General features: G+C 40.6%; 1 protein-coding gene across 1 annotated transcript in view; it reads left to right on the top strand.

Annotated features, from left to right (window-relative positions):
- sdk2b (sidekick cell adhesion molecule 2b) overlaps nucleotides 1-21,836 on the top strand; it is a 311,947-nt gene that overhangs the window by 271,541 nt on the left and 18,570 nt on the right. The window contains exons 23-43 of the mRNA XM_088000977.1: nucleotides 370-479; nucleotides 2,841-2,991; nucleotides 3,354-3,591; nucleotides 4,193-4,308; nucleotides 4,507-4,696; nucleotides 5,546-5,644; nucleotides 6,149-6,343; nucleotides 7,639-7,840; nucleotides 8,192-8,295; nucleotides 8,756-8,826; nucleotides 9,379-9,508; nucleotides 11,370-11,426; nucleotides 11,860-11,961; nucleotides 12,303-12,418; nucleotides 13,075-13,261; nucleotides 15,552-15,689; nucleotides 15,988-16,197; nucleotides 17,004-17,129; nucleotides 18,387-18,551; nucleotides 18,721-18,861; nucleotides 21,093-21,231. Coding sequence (XP_087857103.1) covers nucleotides 370-479; nucleotides 2,841-2,991; nucleotides 3,354-3,591; nucleotides 4,193-4,308; nucleotides 4,507-4,696; nucleotides 5,546-5,644; nucleotides 6,149-6,343; nucleotides 7,639-7,840; nucleotides 8,192-8,295; nucleotides 8,756-8,826; nucleotides 9,379-9,508; nucleotides 11,370-11,426; nucleotides 11,860-11,961; nucleotides 12,303-12,418; nucleotides 13,075-13,261; nucleotides 15,552-15,689; nucleotides 15,988-16,197; nucleotides 17,004-17,129; nucleotides 18,387-18,551; nucleotides 18,721-18,861; nucleotides 21,093-21,231 — 2,987 coding nt within the window. The remainder of the gene's footprint in view (nucleotides 1-369; nucleotides 480-2,840; nucleotides 2,992-3,353; nucleotides 3,592-4,192; nucleotides 4,309-4,506; nucleotides 4,697-5,545; nucleotides 5,645-6,148; nucleotides 6,344-7,638; nucleotides 7,841-8,191; nucleotides 8,296-8,755; nucleotides 8,827-9,378; nucleotides 9,509-11,369; nucleotides 11,427-11,859; nucleotides 11,962-12,302; nucleotides 12,419-13,074; nucleotides 13,262-15,551; nucleotides 15,690-15,987; nucleotides 16,198-17,003; nucleotides 17,130-18,386; nucleotides 18,552-18,720; nucleotides 18,862-21,092; nucleotides 21,232-21,836) is intronic.

Here is a 21,836-nt window from a genome sequence, read left to right as displayed (position 1 = left end):
CTACAATGGAATGGTTTAGTTAATGACTTAGTGATGGACCAATCAAAGTCCGAACCTAAATTCATCTAAATTTGAAAACGTACATTCTTAGATGCTCCCTTTCCGTTCCGACTTAGCTTGAGCAATTTTGTAAAGAACAGGCCACAATTTCAACATCCACATGTGTGCAGCTGGTGAAGATATAACCAAAAAGATGAGCAGCTACATATACAATCGAAAATGATTCAACAAACCAGTGACTGAGTAGTATGACAAAGTTTTGTGGAAATGTGTGAGTGCTATGAATACTTTAGCGAGGCACTGGAGATCTGGTGGACTGTCAGAGACTTTCAGACATCACTCACCCCTCCTCTGCTGTCGTCCTTGCAGGTTGGGATGGTAGGAGAAAATGAGGACTGGGTGACAGTTCATCAGGTGTCAAATGAACCTGAGGCTCGCTCTTTGGAGGTGCCTGGTCTCAACCCATACACTCTTTACAGGTAATATGCGACATTTCACCTTGACTTCCTTTGCTGTCCTAGAATCTTGACCTGGTGCCAGTTTTTTATCGGTCAGTGGGCATGAGCCAGGGGACAGAAAAACAAAATAAACACATACACACATAGTCATATCTGGGACCACAATCCAGGCTGACACCAGTCTGGGCCCAAACTGTGACTCCCAGACAAACAGAAATCGGTCAGTTTTGAGGAACAGTCCAAGAGCAACCAAAGTTCAAGCCTGCTCCAAACCGGAAATGTATATAACACCACTGTCACTGTTCACTCTGAAAGAACTGAGACGCTGCTAACTGTAAGCTATACTGCTCAAAAGTCGACACCTTCCAACTTTTACTGAGATCAGAAAACGCCCACACAGTACCCAACGGTCAACATGCTGTTGGACTTTTTCCACTGCAGGTGGTTGCACCGCATCAAATAATGGAGAAAGATGGATTCCTCCAATTTCTTCTACTGGATTGTTCAAACTGGGGCACAGTGTGTTCTAGGTGTCCAACTCGGGGGCTGAAATGGATAAGGTAGTCTACGTTGAGCTTCTGGAATGGCTTCGACCTCAACCCTATTAAAACGTATGGACTGTGTTTAGAAGCTGTGTCAGTGCCAGGAAACCAACACATTTAAATAAAGTGTAGCGTTTTCGATAAGGAGAATGGTCAAACATTTGGGAAATGTATGCCATAAGCTCTTTTTGATGCCGAAAAGGAATGAGGTGGAAGTGCAGCTTTTCTTTATTGCACATTAATTAAACAAAGTGTTTAAATAGAATATAGAAAATAGAATAAATTGTAGAATTACAGGACTTTTAAAATGATAACACGAGTCCAATTTATTCTGTGTTCTGGGGCAAGTTCAAATAAATTAACAGGCTGTTGCACACAGCCACTTTCTGGAGGATGCTCTATGAAACAGATTTGTTAAAATGTGGAGGGCATCAAAATCACCTAAAAATGAATTTCATTATTTTTCCACCCCCTGCACAAGGAGAGTTTCAATTTGCTCTATTGTCTTCGTCTAAAATGTGTCATCACTCTGCGCCAAAGCCAAAAACACCGGTTTGGTTGAGATCCGGTTGTGGAATTACGCAAAATTACTCAGACTTCATATCATCCTCCATGAAGCCGGTGGCTGCATTTGTTGGGTAATTGTCCATCTGTGCTGTAAAGAAAAATGTAACTCTAACTGTTTGGCTGAAGTTATACCCTGTCACAATCATCAGGCCCCAATTCAATATACACTGAAGCCCCTCTGTCATTAGAGACAGTGTGTGGCCAGACCATCAGACAGACTCCAGATGCTTTACAGATGCTGCACTGCTATCCATTACAAGTTTTCTCCATGTTTTTTTTTTCTTTCCACTAATCTGCTGAATCTCTCCTCTTTTCCCTGCTGTTTTAAATCCTGATGGGTATTGAATGTTTCTACTTGCTAGGCTATGTGCTCTGTGAGTATTTGCCTTTATAACAGGGTTGAAAAACAATTCTTACCAAAAAAAAACAAAAAACGACATAGCTGTCTCAAATTTTCAGAGCGATCTGTCCGTCTTACCCGTTTTAAGGTATAAACTAAAAAAAAAAAAAAAAAAAGTTCACGATAGATTTATGACATATCTATAGCAGGTTTTATATATGGAAAGCGATGTTTGGGTGCGAGGATGAATGGATGGTAGTTTAGAGTATTAAAAAAAATATACATGTTTCCATAATAATCCAGTAGGAACCCTGCTACCTGCCCTGCTGTTCTTTATTTCAGTTGTTACTGCTATCTGAGCAGTTTGCATTATTATAGAGGCAAAACAGTTGTTTGGAATGAAGCATCTCTTCGTCACGCTCCCTTCCAATTAAGATTGTGCAAAATTGTGACAAAATCGCTAATTAAAGCGTACGTGTTCTCCTTGAACTCAGCTAATTTCCTTTCATCTCTGGAGCTCATCTTAATTTCTTTGTCTTTAAACGGAACGCAAGATCGGTTTGGCTATTTTTCACTGTGCTCATAATGTTTATTTTTATCCGGTCTGTTTGTTTTCCCTGATCACATTCGGTTCACCAAATTGAATGAGCCAGTCCCCGAAGATCAATAGGAACTGCAACTTTTCTCGTCCTAATAACTACTGCCAGTTTACATTTCATCGTGGACGCAACACATTATTCTGTTGCACATTCAGGCGTTAACGCAGATAAGCTTCCTCTCGCCGTATTTATATTGCGTTTAAATTCAGGGCTTTGATCTGTGTTTGGAAGCATGACATCTCATGTTAAAACATGCGAGCTGCATAGAAATGGTTGGTCAGGCATTTTTCGGGAAGTTGCACCACCATGATCCGGCAATCTTTCCAAACGCTAGATTCCGGATGCGCCAAGTAAACATAGTGGGCAGCAGTCCTCCAAGCCAGCCGTCCAGGAAGATTCAGACTCTTCCAGCTCCTCCGGACATGGCCCCCGCCAATGTCACGCTTCGCACAGCCAGCGAGACCAGCCTCTGGTTGCGGTGGATGGTAAGTGACACGGACAACACATTCTACGTAGTACCACTGGGGAACATGTATTAAAACAAGTCTTAAATCATTTTATCTTTTCTTATAGAAGCATAACTTAAAGTGAAAATTAAAAAATATATATATCAGCATAATGTTGTAGTGTTCATTGCATAAATATTAAATTTAAAAGTTTATAGCTTGGAATATTTCTTTACGACCTAACTTAAACCTCTTCACATTTGTGTCCCCGACCTTACTGGTCAGTACCGTTGGGATCCTTGGTCTTCATAATGGTTCTGTTGAAGGTGCTTCTATGTGCAAATGATAAATTCTGTCTAGAAAACGCTGTCACTTTTATTTTTCATATTTATGCAACGCAGCCTCTCCCTGAGTGGGAATACAATGGGAACGCAGAGCAAGTGGGCTACAGGGTCCAGTACTACCGCGTCGGCTCACAGGGCCGTGGTCTGACCCACATCATCACTGACCGTCTGGAGAGGGAATTCACCATTGAAGACCTGGAGGAGTGGACGGAGTACGAGGTTAGGGTCCAGGGCGTCAACGGCATCGGGTTTGGACCATGGAGCCAGCCGGTCAGGGGCAGGACCAGGGAATCTGGTGAGTGAGTGAGCTCGCCGTCTTTTAAAGGAAGAAAAAGGTGTGTGAAGATTCCCTCAGTGTGCAGAAAGACAGATATCCTGTTTGGTCCAACTTTGCTAGAGGGGGAAAAAAAAGTCCCCTTTATAACTTTTGCATAACTGCATTTTCAGCATCTGTTCAGAGTATCTTCATTAGTAGTCAAATTAGAGGTATGGAGCAACGGTTCACACTGTGCCATATGTTTAATTCATTAGCAGACACACTCAGACTCTCCTTTTTATATACCACACCTCAGTTTAGGCTCAGACAATGCCTTTCCACTCCTCACTGCTGCTTTCTTGTAATGTAGCAGATGCTGGGTAGAGTAGAACGGAGGGAATGTGGATAATGGGAAACATATGACTTTAAATATAGAAAGCACATTTTTTTCCCCCAAACCTGTTAAGAAATATTTTTATATTAGCTGTTATGTCTTCTGCAGATGAGTGGCAACTTAGCTGAAGAGGTTTTGGAAAGGAAATGTAAACACTTAAATGTCTTTTCTTTCATAAAACTGCAGAAATGTAAATACGCTGATTAGCCCTTGTGTTTCTGACCTCCTACATTCTTTATTTTCCAGTGCCTTCATGTGGACCCACCGACGTATCCGCCTTCGCCACCACCTCCAGCAGCATCCTGGTGCGTTGGATTGAAGTTCCTGAGCCCGACAGGAACGGTCTCATTCTCGGCTATAAGGTATTTTTCTGCTTTAATGCTTAACAGCACCTCTCCAATCATTTATTTGCCGAAAGACCAGAGACCTCTAATTAGCTTGCAGGAATGTCATCTTTTCTGTGCAGGGATGAAAAAGCAGCACAGTGTCAGTTTGTCTTCACTAATATGCAAACTCCCTTCCCTCTGAACTTGTGCTCCTGCTTTCCTTCCCTGGATCAGGTGATGTATAAGGAGAAGGATTCTGACGGCGCTGTCCGTTTCTGGATGGTGGAAGGGAATGCCTCCCACAGTGTCCAGCTGACCGGTTTGGGGAAATACGTGCTGTACGAGATCCAGGTTCTGGCTTTCACTCGGATTGGAGATGGACGACCGAGCTCTCCGCCAATCCTGGAGAGGACTTTGGATGATGGTACAGATTCACTCGCATTGTACATGCCAGTTATTCAAAATTGGGTTGTGAGTTTGGGCTCTGAGTTTTGAATCCCTCCCCCATAGTCCAAAAACAAGGATTAGCAGCTCACTCTAAATTGCCCTTAGGTATAAGTGTGTGCAAGGATCATTATTTTCACCCAATCACCACTGGAGAGCGGCGCCAGCCCCACATTTCCTTGCACAGGGACATGGATCGTTATGTAACAGAAAGGGGGCATCGCTGACAAGTTTTCTGTTAAAAGATCTTTAGGAATCAGCCTACTGGTGAAAATACCCTGTTCTGTCAGTCTGTATTATCTTTGGTGTTTGATATGATATTCCAGGGCAAAAACAGAAAAAAAATGAAAACAAATTGACTGCTGACTACAATATGTGTAATTTATTGTTGATAAATTGACTGTTCAAGTGTGAGAGAGCCAGAGCCCCACATTATCACAGTCCCTCCACCTTAAACTGTTTAGCATGTTGGAGCAACCAACTAAACTCTGCCTCTCAGTCAGTAAATGCATTTTCTTGCAAATTTGGCACAATTTAAGGGATATAATCAAGCTTTCCAATGGTATGATATTGTTTTTTTCTAATAAGAATTGTTTCAACAAGGAAGTATTAAGCACAGCCAAAATTTCTCTACTTTTTTGTGCAAAGTTTGCAGTTAATTGTTGGTTGAAGAGCAGCCAAAGTCTGCAAAGAATGCTTGGATAGCACTGTAGAGAATTATAAACAATTATACCTTTAGGAGGCATAAAAAATATATGTACGTTTACATTAGTTTTGAACTGAAACCGAATGTTTTTTGGGCTTTTTTTTTTCTGTTGTTTTCCTGCAGTACCAGGGCCTCCTGTTGGTATCCTCTTTCCTGAGGTACGGACCACTTCTGTCCGGCTAATTTGGCAGTCACCTGCACAGCCCAACGGCATCATTCTTGGTTAGTAACACTCAAAATTCTTTCCTATTTTGGAAAGATTTTTTATTTATTTATTTATTTCTAAATGTAGATGGATGATAAAAACCATAACTGAATCTAGAACTGCACTCGCTTTAGGTTATATACCTGAAAGCAATGAGGAGCACAGATGTAGCTCTGAATGACTCCCAACATATTGTTCTAATGCTATTGTTGACTAAACTGACATGGCAATGTCCAACAGGGGAAATTAAATTTTGCCATGTTTCAACATTGCAGGAAGGGGAGTTTAGCTCCCTCCTAAACTTGTTGGGGATTTTCTTGTGCAACTGTGATTTGTTGTACATCTGGTGTGTAATTCAGTTTCAAATCCACAGTGGGTCTTACAAAGCAAAGCAGCAGGCAAGGGCAGATGCAAATGGAATCACATCATCTGGGACAAAAACTTAGCTTGTTGTCATTGCGAGGGAAGACGGAGAAAAATGAAGAAACTTTCAGCTTCACTTGTCCGTTTTTCCTCTCCAGCCTACCAGATCACTTACCACCTGAACTCCACTAACAGCAACGCAGCCACAGTAGACGTCCTGAACCCCAGCACTCGTCAGTACACCGTGACCAGCCTTAAACCGGAATCTGTCTACGTTTTCCGCATCACAGCCCAAACCAGGAAAGGTTGGGGCGACGCAGCCGAGGCCCTGGTCGTGACCACAGAGAAAAGAGGTGAGCGTGAACTGCAGGCTGGGTTCACGTTAGATGAATTTGCAGTGATTGAGACCAATTTTAAAGCAGCAAGAGCAGGATTTGTGCTAAATGCGACACGTTCAAGCGGTTGTGCATGCCGACCAGACGTGGGTGTGTGTCTCGACTTGTTGGAAGGCGCTCTAAGCCGTCCCTCCACTTCTAGCCATTAATTTTCCAGTCAGCAGTCCGCTGAGCAGATGTGTTTACTAAAAAGAGTGTCTGTGCGCTCCAGGTATGTATTAGATGCACTCTGATGCTGCATTTATCTCTTTTCTTCAAGGCATGTGGATAATTGTTTACGCTGCAATTTCTGTCAGAACCGTTACACTTGGAAAACGATTTAGGAAATCTGAAATTTGCTACTCGCATCCATCCTGTTTTTAGTGTAAGGGAGAGCGTTTCTTTGGCACATTTATCAACCAGTCACCTAGTATTTCCTGTCTACCGTTTTCCAATCAACATGCCATTAAATTAATGTATTTGAGTGAAATTCTAATATTGCTACTCCTGAGCTAACTGGACTGTTGTTCAGTTAGCTAAACATAAATTTGACATTTCAATAGTAACTCCAGGTCACGGATCATGCACGACGAGTGGAGAGGTACAAGTCAGTTACTTGATGTCCAGCATCGAGTTTACATAGATGATTAGATGATTTGAGAAGCCATAGTATCTCCTGGTGTTGGTGATTTATCAAGACCAGTGTCAGCATAGCCATCTACCAGGAAATTGTAGAGCACTCTGTGCTGATTTCACACACTTTTCAGTAGAAAGATGTGTGTATTACATGCTTTTTTTTATTGTAATATGTTGTACTCCAAATTGAAACAATTGTATTTGTATAATCAATAGCCTAACAACAACAATACCATAGATAAACCTGTTTAAGATCTCTGCATCTGTATGAAGAATTTATTCCAAAGCCATTTTAAACGGAAATCATCCATGCATCCACCAGCGTGAAGGCTAATTTATTTTCTACATAGGAGATGTGACGTTAAAGGTTGACAAAGGTCAAATTACATTTAGCCTCCTGTGTAAGAAAACTGAGCGGAAATGGTCTGGAAATAAACCGGTGAAAGACGGATCAGTCAAGCTGACCATTAAATGTGGCTCAGCACCACAGATAAAGAAGCTGGAACAGAGAATCCCATTTAAATTATTGATTATTCATCCCGTTTCTGTCGTCCATCTGGGATCCCTTCCTTGATTAACATTTTTTTTTTTTCCGACTCAAGTTTCTTTCTCCTTACTTCTGCCTCCGGTTGTTCCAGCTCGTCCACAGCCCACCAGCCGCCCGGTTGTCCCTCAGAAGGACGTCCAGGCCCGTCACGTGCTGCTCTCCTGGGAGCCAGGAAGTGACGGGCTGTCCCCAGTGCGCTACTACACGGTGCAGCAGAAAGAGCTGCCTGAGAACAACTGGACGGTGCACTCCGCCTCCGTCAACCACGAGGCCACGTCCTACAAAGTGTCCAGGTAGTCCGGTGAAAGCTTCCGAGTAAAGTCTTTCCCTGAATTTTGGTTGTCGGTCGGCCGTGTTTTCACGGAAAATATTGCAAAAGTGAAATGTCACTTTATCGCCTATCGATGTGCTCATGTTACTTCAGAGCTCTTTCAGTTTCAATCAAAGTCTGCTGCACTGTGAAAATGGTTTAAATTAAACTGGAAATTGACAAAAAAAAAAAAAGAAGTTGTTTTTGTTCAATTTTGGCTTCATTTTAGGCCGTGTGGTTAGTTTCTCACACAGTTATTTCTCAGCAACATGTGTTGTATTATTTTTTTTTTTTACTAATATTGAGGAATTTCATGTTGCTTCTCTTTTTTCAGGCTAAAACCTTTTACTTCCTACCAGTTCAGAGTAAAAGCTACTAATGACATTGGGGACAGTGAGTACAGTGAGGAGAGTGAAGCTATCACAACTCTGCAGGATGGTAAGGTTCTATATTATATTTAATTTATTCTGGTAATGTTAAAAGTATAAAGCTTTGACAAGTAGAACACGAGTCGGAAAATATCGAGCGAGTCCTCCTTCAATTTTAGCTGCTCAATGTTTGCATGAATTAGTCCTTTTGTCGTGATGTGGACCCTGGCAGCAGTAGCAGAGATTGATTCGTGCGTGCGCCGTCTGCGATTCCTCAAGACACGGGAGCTGTCGTTAAATCTCCGCTAAACAAAAGCCAGCCGTGTTGTGCTGCAGCCAGCTGAAGAAATGTATCGCTCCTGATCTTTTCTCACTACTATTTGTAACTCAGCGGTCAATGCTTCTCCTGTGTTGGCTCCCGTGTGTGTTTACGCTCCCTGAATGGCTCAGCCCGTGGACAGATTTAGCTGACTGAATAGTGCGCATTTTCAAGTCAATTTAGCTAATCTATCTCGCTTTTATTGCCTCAGTGCCAGACGAAGCACCGACAATCCTCTCTGTCACGCCGCACACAACTACGTCGGTGCTGATCCGCTGGCAGGTAAGAGCAGACGGCAGAGTGGATTTTTTTTTTCTCCCCCCCCTTGTTTTACTGACTGCAGAATCAATTAAAGTCTGAGAAAGTTTCCTCTAATAAGAGACCAGGAGAGTCCAAGCCCTGTACTTACAGAATACAGACTTTGTCAGTAAGACGCTGCACTCTGTAATATAAAAACACCCCTCCCGCTGCACTCATACCTGAATTAACAGCTCATAAAGAGGAAAACAGGAGGCACGTATAGACAGTTTTACTTTTATGAACACTTGTAGAGTTTATGAGGATAGAAAGTTGCTTGTTTTTCTCTCTTCCTTTCCCTCTGGGCCTGTTGACTCATGCTCAGCCAAAGGGGGTTTCTCTACATCACTTAACATGTGGAAAAGTGCTCTGTCTTAGAGGCAAAGATTTTTCTATCTTTCTTTTTTTTTTTTTTTTCTAAAAGCCTCTTAGTAACGTCTACTTAGAAACAACTCATAGTAAAATCAGATGTTTATGCCGTTTTTTGTTGTTGTTGTTGTTTTTATTTCCCCCAACTTCTAATTTTTCTCCCCTTAGCCACCTGCTGAGGAGAAGATCAATGGAATCTTACTGGGATTTCGGATTTGCTATCGTGAACTGCTTTATGACCGTCTCCGCAATTACATTCACACAGCCAACAGTCTGTCCTCATGGGCTGAGCTGAACGGTGAGGAGAAATATTTATTAACACAGCATGCAATAGCAGAGATTGACTAATGTGTGCACCATATCATAGTCATGGGAAAAAAGATGCACCCAGTTTCTAAAGGTCCCCACATAATCGGCTGTACTTTACTCCACCTGTACTCTACTCAATACCAATGTGCTTCTGACATGTCTGCGCAAAGGTACATTTTTATGACTGTGTAATTGGTTTCGGGAAACAGTGAAGGCTAATTTATCAGGAAACGGTGTCGGGAAACAGAGTGGCAGTCTAGCAGTAACTAGTAGCTAGACTGTCTAGCTAGCAGTAGCAGCAAACTGCTACTGCTAGCTAGTAGCCACTAGTGGCTAGTGGCTACTAGCAGTAGCTAGACTACCACTCTGCCACACTAACAGGTGTGCAGTCACTGCCTTCGTAGAGAAGAAACGAGACTAGGTGCCCAACTAGCTCATCAAATTTTCTAACATCTATGAGGATTATGGGAAATCAAGGAATTTGTCACAAGAAATGTAGGAAATCGAAAGGCTTGACTAGGAAAACTCGACCGTCCACAGGCTGTGTGCGTGCAGATCACAGAACACGCACAGTACGCCCGTGTATTTAGGAGCTTTTAATTCCTGCTTTGCAAAGATTTGCTGCTCTACCACTCTCTTGAAGTCCAACCCCAGCATTTCAAACATAACTTTGTCCAAGGTATTGCAGCACGTTGATTCTTTTCCGCAAAACAAGAATAAAAGAATAACACCTCCGCAAACACACTCGCCAGTTAATACGAGGTGTTTGTGGTTGTTTGTGTTTGGTTTCCATCAAACATGGTCGTGTGCGTTATGTGCGAAACATCTTTACTTTGGTCTCATTAACAAAAGGACATTGTTCCAGAGTTCTTGTGGTTCATTCAGCTTTAACTTTGCAAACCTGAGCTTTGCTGGCATATTGGTGAAAGAGAGAATATCTTCTTGTTAAGCAAACCATTGTGCTCCTTTTATGGGCTGTCTCAACCTTCATTCTACACCTTTATATTCCAAATCAGCAAAGTGTCAAAGCTTCTGTAAAAGCTTATCAATTGCATTTGTTTAATATTATAAAATTTTTAAGCAAACATGTACTGTGTTTTACACACAGCCATTCGATTTTACTTCCTTTATTTCAAACATTTATTGATGATGTGGTAAAACCTGGTTTAATTAAAAAAAAAAAAGAATTGACCTAAAAATAAAAGAAGTTAATGTTATTATACCATGATACATTAAAACCCTAGAATTAAGATTTGTATTGTATGATATTTTCTTTTGCATTACAAAGACCCTCTGTAATGTATTTTATAAAGAAGGATTATGAACCAGCAGCAGAGAGAAATTCTGAATACAGATTAATTCAAAGAAAGGTGCGCTTTCCACACTTTACTCCGGTAACACGTAATTATAAAACTCTGTCTTGGCTGATTATTCCTATGTCAGCAGCACCATTATTTCCATTAGAGGAAAACTGTCACACAGGCCCATTCGGTTGCCAACATATCCCCAACGGTCTTGACACTTCACAGCAAAACATTTCATCTTGTGATCAGTGGTTATCAGCCACAGGCTATTATTAGGTTTACTCAGGAGCCACTCTGTTTCCACCACTCTGTGCAGCATGGCCTGTAATTTGACTCTTGTTGAGTCATTCCCAGGCTAATTTACAGCCATGATCTCTGGGACCGTTCAGGGTGGGTTGTATGAAAACAGTACTGCTCCAATCAACAGGGAAAGTGCTGGACTTTGAACTGATGCCGGTTCCTCTTGATAAGCCCAATGTTTGTTGTTTTTATTATTATTTATTTTTTTATTTTTTTAATTACCTCTGTTTTTTGTTTTTTTCTCAGCCCCCTACACCATCCAGAATCTAAGTGATCCCACTCTCACTCAGTATGAGCTGGACAGTAAGTTTTTGTATCACACAAACGTCACGCACACACACATACAGATGAAATTTGCAAATAAATACAATTCAAAATCTTGTTTTATTGAATTTTATTATGCTTCCAGTAACCACCAGTTTAAAAAAAACTCAAACGTTTAATTAAATGAACACATTCGATAGCTGCATTGCCTTAATACAAAAGCCTTTTATCAGGCAGAAAGTGAATCTGTACTCAGATATTCACACCTCTTCACTCGCTCCACCTTTTGCTATGTTACAGATCCATTTTAAATAAATGAAAGACATTCACTGAGTTTAGCTAATTGTTTTTCCAGTTGCAGTGAATGTGCAATCATTTCTCCTGTTAAAAGGAGAAATGGCTGCCCATGCAGCTCAAACTAATGTCTGTTACCTACTAACCTTACATGTGAAATTGTTTCCCTCTGCTGCAGAGCTGAGTAAACACAAGCGCTATGAGATACGCATGAGTGTGTACAACGCTGTGGGCGAGGGGCCAAGGAGCCCACCCCAGGAGGTATTTGTCGGAGAGGCAGGTATGTGTGCTTCTTTGTTTACTTTTGTGAGTTTGTGATATTGTACAAACCCTTTTGACGTGTCAGTAGTATATTTAGGGTACAGTTGAGTATTGGAACGCATGTACTTGAAGCTGCAACACATTTTACATGAGAAATAAGTGTACGTTTCAAGAAAATGCCAAAAGATGGAGATAGTCTGAACAACCTTTCACACATGTTGTCATTTTACAAGCACAGACCTCAATAAATGCTGTTATAATACATTCAAGAGACTTTGTTCTTGATTCCTGTTTGTATATCTGTATGTCAGTAAAACTGTCACTCTCTTTTTTTTTTTTTTTTTTTTTTTTTTGTGACAGTCCCCACAGCCCCACCGCAGAATGTTGCCATTCAGTCAGCCACAGCTACTCAGTTGGACATTACATGGGACCCTCCACCACTGAATGCACAGAATGGTGACATCCAGGGCTACAAGGTCAGACTCCCATCCTGTGAAGTGCTAAATGTTTTAGTGGTCCACTATGTTTTACATAACGGTGTATTAAAGAAAAAGCTCAAAATTTTTCACTTTTATGTATTATAGATCCATTAAGACATTTGCTGGTTGCCACAATCACCAAAATGCTATGCTTGACCAACTGGTCAGAAACTCAAAATTCCTATCTTTTTTTGTGATCATTAATTTCACTATTTCTAACGAAATGGTTGTGACAATCACACCCTTCGTTGTGGAAGTTGCGACTGAAAGTTTGCCGTTTTTAGAATCAGGAAGGTCCTTCAAAATTCAGTCTAAGGAAGCACTGTCTATGTAATAAGCTATTGAAAAGGAAACTAGGTTTCTATGGAGATGTATTGGCTGCTTCTAATCAGGTAGCGAGACTTGAAAATATGACAGGAATGCAAAATGTAGAACATTAAATGTGGTTTGATGGTCACTTTTCCTTTTTAAATAGTTCATTAAATAAGCTGTTCTTATTAACAGAACATTTTTGGAATTGCTTGTGGAGACCTATAGAATGTTTGGACTTCATTATACTTTTCTTTCATTAATAGTTTTTTTTTTTTTTTCTGACAGAAACAGCTGTATATACAGTATATGACATCTAAGTACATCTGCAATATTCCTTCTAGATTTACTTTTGGGAGTTCCAGCGTAAGAACGAGACGGAGCGATTGCGGACGCTCTTCATGCCAGAGAGGGGGGTGAAACTAAAGAACCTGACTGGCTACACCACATACATGATCAGTGTGGCCACCTTCAACGCTGCCGGTGACGGACCCCGCAGTCCTCCGACGAGGGGACGTACTCAGCAAGCCGGTAAGTCTAGCGTCTATGTCTTTCAGTAGGTACTTAAGTTCTTCAATCAGTGTTAATGAGCCCAAGGATAAGTACGTTCAGGACAGAGCAAATATATCTCTTTTGGAAATACCGTGAAAGGAGCCGGAGACAAATGTTGATAGGATGACATTACTATAATAGATAAATTAGAACGCTTGTATGGATGTGTTTATTCAATAGTCCTTGTTCTGTGCTGTTGTTGGTTTGAAGAGCCCTCAGAGTTCCCTCAAAGCAGAATCAGCCGTGAGGAAAGAATGTGAAATGACAATGATGCTAATCACCGCTGTCAGCGTGTCAAACAGTGTTAGCAGAGCCACATGCTGAGCATAAGTTTCAAATCAGCTGACCCATTCTGTAAAAGGGATCTCAGGTTTGGAGGTTGTATGAAAGTAGCTTTACAGGTACTGTGTCTCCACAACCTCACCATCCCTTTTCTTTCAGTTTTTTTTTTTTTTTTTTTTGCATTTTCATCTTATTCAGACTCAGGGGACTTTCTGCTTGTACCCCAATCAAAAACGCATCAAAACAATCCTAATCTCCCCACCTTCAAGGGAGCTGTTTTGATTTAACCCTGCTACCATGCGTCAGACTGAAGAGTAAATGCCAAAAAGCAAAAGAAGTTGTTTAAAGTTCTGCTTTGTGCTTGTGCAGGAGAAAAGCTGGAAAGGCGGGAAGGACCTTTCCAGCTTTTCCAGCTTTTCCAGCTTTTCTGGAAAAAAGCTGGAATTGCCTCTCCAATTGTTGCATTGGAGAGGCAACAATCCCAACCTTTTAGAAAGTGCATCTTCTAAGAGCGTTAGCTCCTGCTTGACAAATTTAGGACAAATACGGAGACTTGCAAAAGTTTGATTACCCCTTGAATGCTGTCTAATATGATCTATCTGAGTTCAATTGCACATTATGTTCTTTTGATTTTTGATTGCACAAATAACATTTTATACATATATTTTTTTCATCTAGTTAAATATTATGCAGTCCTTTGTTGCTGGTCTGTTACATAAAATTCCAATCAAACGTACTATGACACAGCGGAAACAATCAAGGCTTATATAGGCTGGAAGTGCTGTAGGCTGCCACGAGCTCAGCCCACCTTAATGGGGTCTGGAGGGCTACTGTGACCTGGGTCGGATGTTTTTTTTGTGTGAGCCAGAGCCTTCTAACTTGCTATTATTTTTTAACAAAACTGTGGACCTGACCCCAATCAGTGCTGTTCAGTTTGTGTACAAGGACGGTGGCTCTCTTGAAAACCATTAACTTGAAGTCGCACAGCTGCGGCGCCAACAGTTTTACAGCAGTTCCTCTCGAACAGTAGAGAGAAAATCCAGCTGTTGAATTGTTTAAAGCTGCAGGTCGGTTTTACTGATTTGCTACGTTATCACTGCAATTCGGCGTATTCGACCAAATAAAGTGTTTTCCATTATGGAATTAAGATCACAGAAGTTCTTGTCAGTATTTTTCCGCATTGAAACGGAGCTCTTAAAATATGCACGCCTACTGTGTCTTCATTTATATCATCAATTTTCATCTTTTTTTTTTTTTTTTTATACTTTGCTCTGAGCCATATAGAATTCAGCTTTGGTGAAATGTATCAATTTCAAAATTTGACAAACAATTGACAAAGAAAGCAGAACACACAGGCAGATCAGGCTTCTCCTCATCACCCCATGTGATCAAAACTTTCTGGTTCCTCTCTCCTCTGAGAGAGTCTCAAAACTCAACCGAGCAGAGGCAGACTTTGATCGTGACTCACGTTTCTTCTCCTTTTCTTTTCTTCCATCACAGTCTTTATACTAAAGGAAAGACCAAGAATGAAAAACAATCCATCTTCAATGGCTCCAACATTTACATTTGAAAGATTTACTCAATAATCACTGTTTTTATGGAACCTCAGAAATGTGTTTGCAATATGTCATTTGTTTACATATTCACTCCGCTATTGTGTAAATGTAATTTTAACCAGGATTGCAATGGAATATATTTTTGACAACACTGTCATAAAAAAAAAAAGGGGGGGGGCTAAATTACCTAAAGAAAATCAGTCATGGAAGAGATACTTTAGCATGTATTGACAAGCATTCAGGTTTCTCTTGAGCAAACCAAGCTAATGAAAGCTTTCGTAGAAGAATCACAACACCATAATTGATCTTTCTTTTTACAGACATCCCTGTGACACATTGTGGTTGATTACATCCAAAGTTTTGTCTACTAAAGACCTTCAAAACCCTAGCATAGTGACGTTTTTTTCATATTTGTTCTGTTCACCTTCCAGCTCCGAGCGCGCCGAGTTTCATTCACTTCAGTAAGCTGACCACCACCTCGGTCAATGTGTCCTGGGGTGACCCCACATTCCCTAATGGCATCATTGAAGGCTACCGTCTGGTTTATGAGCCTCTAACGCCTGTGGATGGTAATCTGTTACTCTTACTGATTTGAACTGAATCACCTTTGACTTGCATTGTGGATTTTTGTACGGAACGTCCTGGGGTCACTGACTGCGGACGGAGCGTTTTGTACTTGTCCCACTCTAGCCATCGCGCATTACTGCAGCTGTTTATTATTCCAAATAATGCGCAAGACTTTATGCATAAATTGCAACTGAAAACTTCGTGATTATACATGTGTGTGTTCATTTGGCTGTGCTGAGTGTTCTCCCCCATTTGCCTCGCCTGTGGAAGACCTGCTCTAAATGTGGTCTGTTTGTCCAGACTCCTCAGTGGCCTGTGCCGACTGTCTTCACTCCCCCTCCCCTCCAGGCGTCAGTAAGACAGTTACGGTGGACGTGAAGGGCACTGGCCCCCTCTGGTTGAAACTCAGAGACTTGGCCGAGGGCATCACATACAACTTCCGCATCCGGGCCAAGACGTTTATCTATGGGCCGGAGGTGGAGGCCAACATCACCACTGGGCCAGACGAAGGTAGTTGTCACGGACTTTGTTTTTGGAATAAAAAGGTAGTTTGGTTCTCTTGAAGTGAGACTGCGTGGAGTAGCTGTGAGCCATAAATACTTTAGTTGCATAAAACGACTTAAACAGCTTAAGTTAGTGCCTAACTGTAAGTTGTTGTTTTTTTTTTAACACAGCACCTTTGCATCATCTGGCTTTTTACACAGATGTCTATGGTGAATCCACCATGACTGCCTAATTTTGGTTTTGAGTCACATGAGCAGTTTTTATCGTGCACAATCATGGGTGAAAGTAATCCATTAGGTTAGACATTCATAAAATGACAAATCCTCCTAAATGCTCCTAAATGCATTTGTTTGGAAAACTGTCTGCAGTTTATTGCCATTACATCTCTTTCTCTTATTTATGAGATGGTTGTTTACTTTGTAACGATTTGTTTTACAATCAGATGATGTCCGTGTGGCTGTTCATGCATATCCTGCTGCTTATCAGTGTGAGTTCTGGCACTCTGAGCTACAGTTCTTCATCTGCATGAGTTATGCAGATATGAGAGTCTATAGTAACAACAGTTGGATTGATACATTGAGCAGCCTTTGTGGAGGGAACTCTGAAAAAAAAGAATCACAATTTGAAGGCATTTAAGATTTACAAAATTTTCTTTTGAGATGACCCAGCTCTGGGTTGAATTTAATTTTTTTGTTTGTTTTTTTTTTTTTTTAGATAGCTAATGGCTTTTTTTTTTTTAGCTACTCCGGATGACTTCTTTTAAAAATAAAAAACACGTGTTTTTCCTTTTTAATTTTGTCGTTCCTCTTTAGGAGCCCCAGGGCCACCCGGAGAGCCTTTTATAACACGTTATGGCTCAGGCCTGACCATTCACTGGACAGGCGGTGACCCAGGACGTGCTCCTATAACACGCTACGTCATCGAGGCCAGACCTTCAGGTGGGGCTTTTCAGACCAGATCCGGGCTGAATCTCAAAACGGCTAAAACGGACATTTTCAGCTTTTATCCACATGCAAAATGCGCTTTTGGAAAGCAGAGGAAGCTTTTGCTTCTTCCAACCTATTAATAACACAGAGAGTCTGTTGCTTTATGTTTTGCAGCTGCATTTAATTTTAGATTTTTTTTTTTTCTATCGGGATTAAATGTCAGCAGTGGTTTGAAAACGTGAGTCGTACAAGAAAAATGACAGTAATGTGCCTCTCAAAAGCATTCATTTCTCTGTAACTTAAAGTAACTATGAAGTCAAACTATCACAAGCTAAGGCTTTCGTGTATAAATTCTCTTTCATACTATTTCTGTGGATGTTATGTATAATGTATTAGGGTGATTATTCTAACTTCTTGTATATGAAAGCCTGTTTTTTTCAGTCATCATCCATATCTCTAAACCATAGGCAAGGGTCAGAATGGGATGGGAATATATTAATCTTAAAAAAAAAAAAAAAAACACACTCGCAAATTAGTGAATCCAACTTTATATTAGCACCTGTGATACCGAGCATCCAGAAAGTCATGTGAAAAGTCAATATTTGCTGCCTCCGTGTCGACGCCCTTGATATTTTAATGCGTTATTGATTCGGTCGGTGCATCTGGGAGAATCGGCATCCTGTTTCAACTGTGACTGACACATCCGTGCCATTTGATGGATGTTTGGTGTCTCACAAGAAAGAACGTGGACGAAACAGCGTTAGAGAGTTGAAGGAATGGCTAAGTGTGACACCTCGAGTGGCGGATATCCGGGCCGCACTCAAAGCAATCCGAAGGCCTTACTGATCCCAGCGCTGGATATCTGCAAAGTCCGCCAGCTTTATTTGCGTGTCTCGTTCGAAGAGTCACAGTTTACGTTGATATTTACAAGCGGCGACGGCGTAATGAACGATCTCTGGCAAGAAAAGACGGCCGTGCCACTGCTTGTGTTGCCGATTTGGTCGCTGTAAATTTTTACGGGGGCTGTAAAATTGATGGATTGTGTAATATTTGAAGGAATTATCAATTAACCCTGAGAGCTGTGAGCAAGCCAGGTGCTCTATATCAAAAATAAACTAACAACATGTTGTCAGTGATGCTGTTACAGGCTTTAAAAGCTTTGCTGATTAAATAAATGTTTATGTCTGTTTTTTTGTGTGTGTGTGTGTGTGTGTGTGCGTGTGTGTGTGTGTGTGTGTGTGTTAAAGTAAACTTTTATTTCTCTTGTAGATGAGGGTTTGTGGGATATTATAATCAAGGATATCCCGAAGGATGCAACATCACACACGTTCAACATAGATATACTTAAACAAGGCGTCAGCTACGACTTTCGGATAATCGGAGTGAACGATTATGGCTACGGCTCTCCAAGCCTACCTTCTCCCTCTATATCTGGTGAGTTTTTTTTTTTTTTTTTTTGTTAGTTAGTTAATAGAACTGAATGAAGTGAATTAAATTACATTTCAAACTTAATTAAAATTCCCTGAGGTCTTCCAGACTTCACAGGAACACGCCGCGTACGTTCCTAACAAGCGTGAATTCCAATTTTCCACTCTTCTTTCAGGTCAGAAAGTGGCCCCGTTTTACGAGGAATGGTGGTTCCTCGTCGTCGTGGCGCTGGTGGGGCTCATCTTCATCCTGCTGCTGGTTTTCATCCTCATCATTAGAGGACAGAGCAAAAAATATGCAAAGAAGTCCGAATCGGGTGAGCGCATATAAATTTACCAATCATCTGTGATAAAAACATTTTGCTTCATAGGACCTGATTTTCTTACTTTTTTTTTTTTTTTTTTTTTTTCTTCCCTCGGAAAGTTGTACTCCTTGTTAAAGTGATTCACTGACCTACAACTATGAAACATCTTTAGAAATAATTCCCAGTTTGAGAAATTTAACATCACATGACATTTAAAATCTTTTGAAATATTATTCATAAGATAAAAAAAGCAAGTTTGACCGCCACCAATTTCCGCAGCCACTTGATTTGAAATGTACAAATGTCATAGACTTAAGCTGTTTTCCTTCCATTTTGTTACATTTTCACAAGAAAGATCAAGTTATTCTAAGAGAAATTGCCAAAAAAGAGACTGTGCGAGGTGTAGCAAGTTGCTATAAACCTGTATGCAATGTTGATAAGATCTTTTTCTCCCTCTCAAAGTTCCATAATAACAATACGAAAGACTGATAAAGTCAGGCAGAAAATGACTATTGAGAGTTTGTTCTGCTAATTAATAATATTAATAACATTGTTTTTTTGTTTTTTTTTTGTAACTTTTCAGGCTAAATTTAATCAATACTAATAAAGATTGGATTATGTTTGCTTGCTCTGATGTTTAAAACTTTAAAAGGTGTGCTTTCTATTTTTTTTTTCTTTTTTTTTCCCCCTTGGCTGTATTTTTATTTTAAACTTATCTGAACATAGTCTAATAGTTGTGGTTCTGGGGGAAAAAAATAAAAAATAGAGGTGGAGGAAAACTGGAATGGTGGCGGTGGTAGGGGGTGGGGAGCGGGTTATTTGTCCATTCAGAGCAGCTCTGACATCAGTTGGTATTTCCCCTAAGCTCAGCAGTTTTTCAGGGGCCTATTTGGCTGCCAGGCGGGGGAGGGGAGGGGTCCCTGCGGGTCACTGCCCATCTTTCTATCTGACAGGAAAAAACAAAACAAAAAAAAAACACAAGAAGCTCATTTTCACTCCAGCACAAAGACACTCTCAAAGCCTCTGTCTAGAATCTGGCTGGGCTTATGTTGGACCTACCAAGTGCACTTTTCTTTTTCACCGTGTTTGCATAGCCACCACTTGACCTTAAGTAGCCTCCGCCAGACATGAGGGTCCTGGCTTTGCCGGGACATTGAGAAAATGTTTTTTTTAACCTAACAAATGGGAAGCAGCATTCGCATAAAACATTTATTGACCACTAAAATGTGGAAACTCGTAGTTTATCGCATTGGAAGTTGTGCAGTTCTGGGAAACAGTCTAAGAAAATAGGTATGTGTTTACTATATATTTTTTTATTTCATTATGTTTACACAAAAAGCTGCGAATTTTATTTTTCAAAACCTCATCTCCCATCCTAACCGGGCTACAAGCTTACCTTAAACGACTCATATTTAAAGGAGATCCTAGAGATGTTTTGGGAGGCAGTTTTGTCTGCCTTCTAGCTGAGAGTTGGATGTGAAAATCGATCCCTCTCTTGTAGCTGTCTGTTTGCTACAAGGTTACAGGCGGAAAGTGGTTAAACCAGCACAGTAAAGCTGGAAACTGGGAGAAAGAGAGAGCAATGCGGTTTCTTTCTTCTTCTTTCTTTGGGGGAAAGAAATTGATAGTCCACTCAGTTCCCTCCAGCAGTCAAATTAATGAGAATCAATATTTTTTTTGTTGTTGTTGTATTGATAATGAGCTGCTACTTATGGAATAAAAGTGAAAGAGATCATAACTCTAAATTTGTTCTTGATCTTGTTTTTTTTTTTTTTATCTGAAGTGATGGTGTAAACAAAATAGTGCCTGCAAAGTTGAATCTTTGTTTATGTTTTCTCACTTTGATGCCAAACTGTAAATATTGCTGTGGACTTTGACTAGACCACTCCCACAAAATTAATTGCTTATGATCCATTGCAGGTATGGCACCAGCTTTATATCTGGAGGGTGAACTTTCTCTGTAGTTTCAAGCAAAAAACAAAAAACAAAAAGCAAAACAAACTGCAGTGAATTTATCAGAACACTCAGAAATAATCTGAAAAAATCTCTTCAAGATTGAGAAATTTCAAGACGTTTTTGGTACTTTTCAGCAACTTCCAATGCAAACACATTTGTTGCTGATTTTTCTTTTAACCCTCTGTGTTTTACCAAGCACTCATCAGTTCCATGTCGCCTTCCAGACATTAACCTCCCTGTTTCCCCCCTTGCCTGTGGTCACACAGTGTCTCTGTACGTGTGTCCAGGTAACAACTCCAATTGCAACGCTCTGACTCACGGCGACATGGTCAGTCTGGATGAAGGCCGCTTCCCCGCTCTGGAGCTCAACAACCGACGGCTTTCAGTGAAAAATTCTTTCTGTCGGAAGAATGGCGTCTACACCAGGTGAGGTTCTTCTCCTCTTGCAGTGATAACACTTCTTTAAAAAAAACTAGTTTTTTTTTTCTTCCATAAAATCGCTCATTCCACATTTATAGGTGCTCTGTCCTGACCTCCATATTTCACAATGTCGGAGGTTATAGAGGGAGGGATCATTAACCCTTTCTCTTTACAGGTTTTCTGTAAGATTTATGTTCAGGACTGAGATACTGATGATAAAAAAGCAGATACATTTTATTTTGTATGATCATTTTCTGTGTTGATTTGGTCATATGTTTTGGGTCATTATCCTTCTGAAAGACCCAATGATGGTCCATGTAAAGATTTCTGACAAAGGCAGAGGTTTTTCATACTAAATCTCCTGGTATTTCCAAGAAAAATAAAAAAAATAATAAAAAAAAAAGCAATGGTGCCATGCACTCCATCAAGTTTTGCAGGGTCTTTTGGAAAAGAAGCAGACCCGTAACATCATAAATCCTCCCCTCTTCTTAACTGTGTTCATTGGTTGCTTTTTCACATGATCGCCCTTTGTTGCATGCCAGACAAGATCTGCAGTGTTTGTTGCTGACTCAAGATGTCTGTATGTGCTGCAGTTCTGAAACAATGACCTT

The sequence above is a fragment of the Poecilia mexicana genome, unplaced genomic scaffold (genome assembly GCF_051168715.1).
Source record: "Poecilia mexicana isolate PSO_F unplaced genomic scaffold, ASM5116871v1 scaffold_19, whole genome shotgun sequence".
Classification (NCBI taxonomy): domain Eukaryota; kingdom Metazoa; phylum Chordata; class Actinopteri; order Cyprinodontiformes; family Poeciliidae; genus Poecilia; species Poecilia mexicana.
The sequence above is the reverse complement of the archived record's forward strand: the minus strand, read 5'-3'. Positions and strand labels throughout refer to the sequence as shown.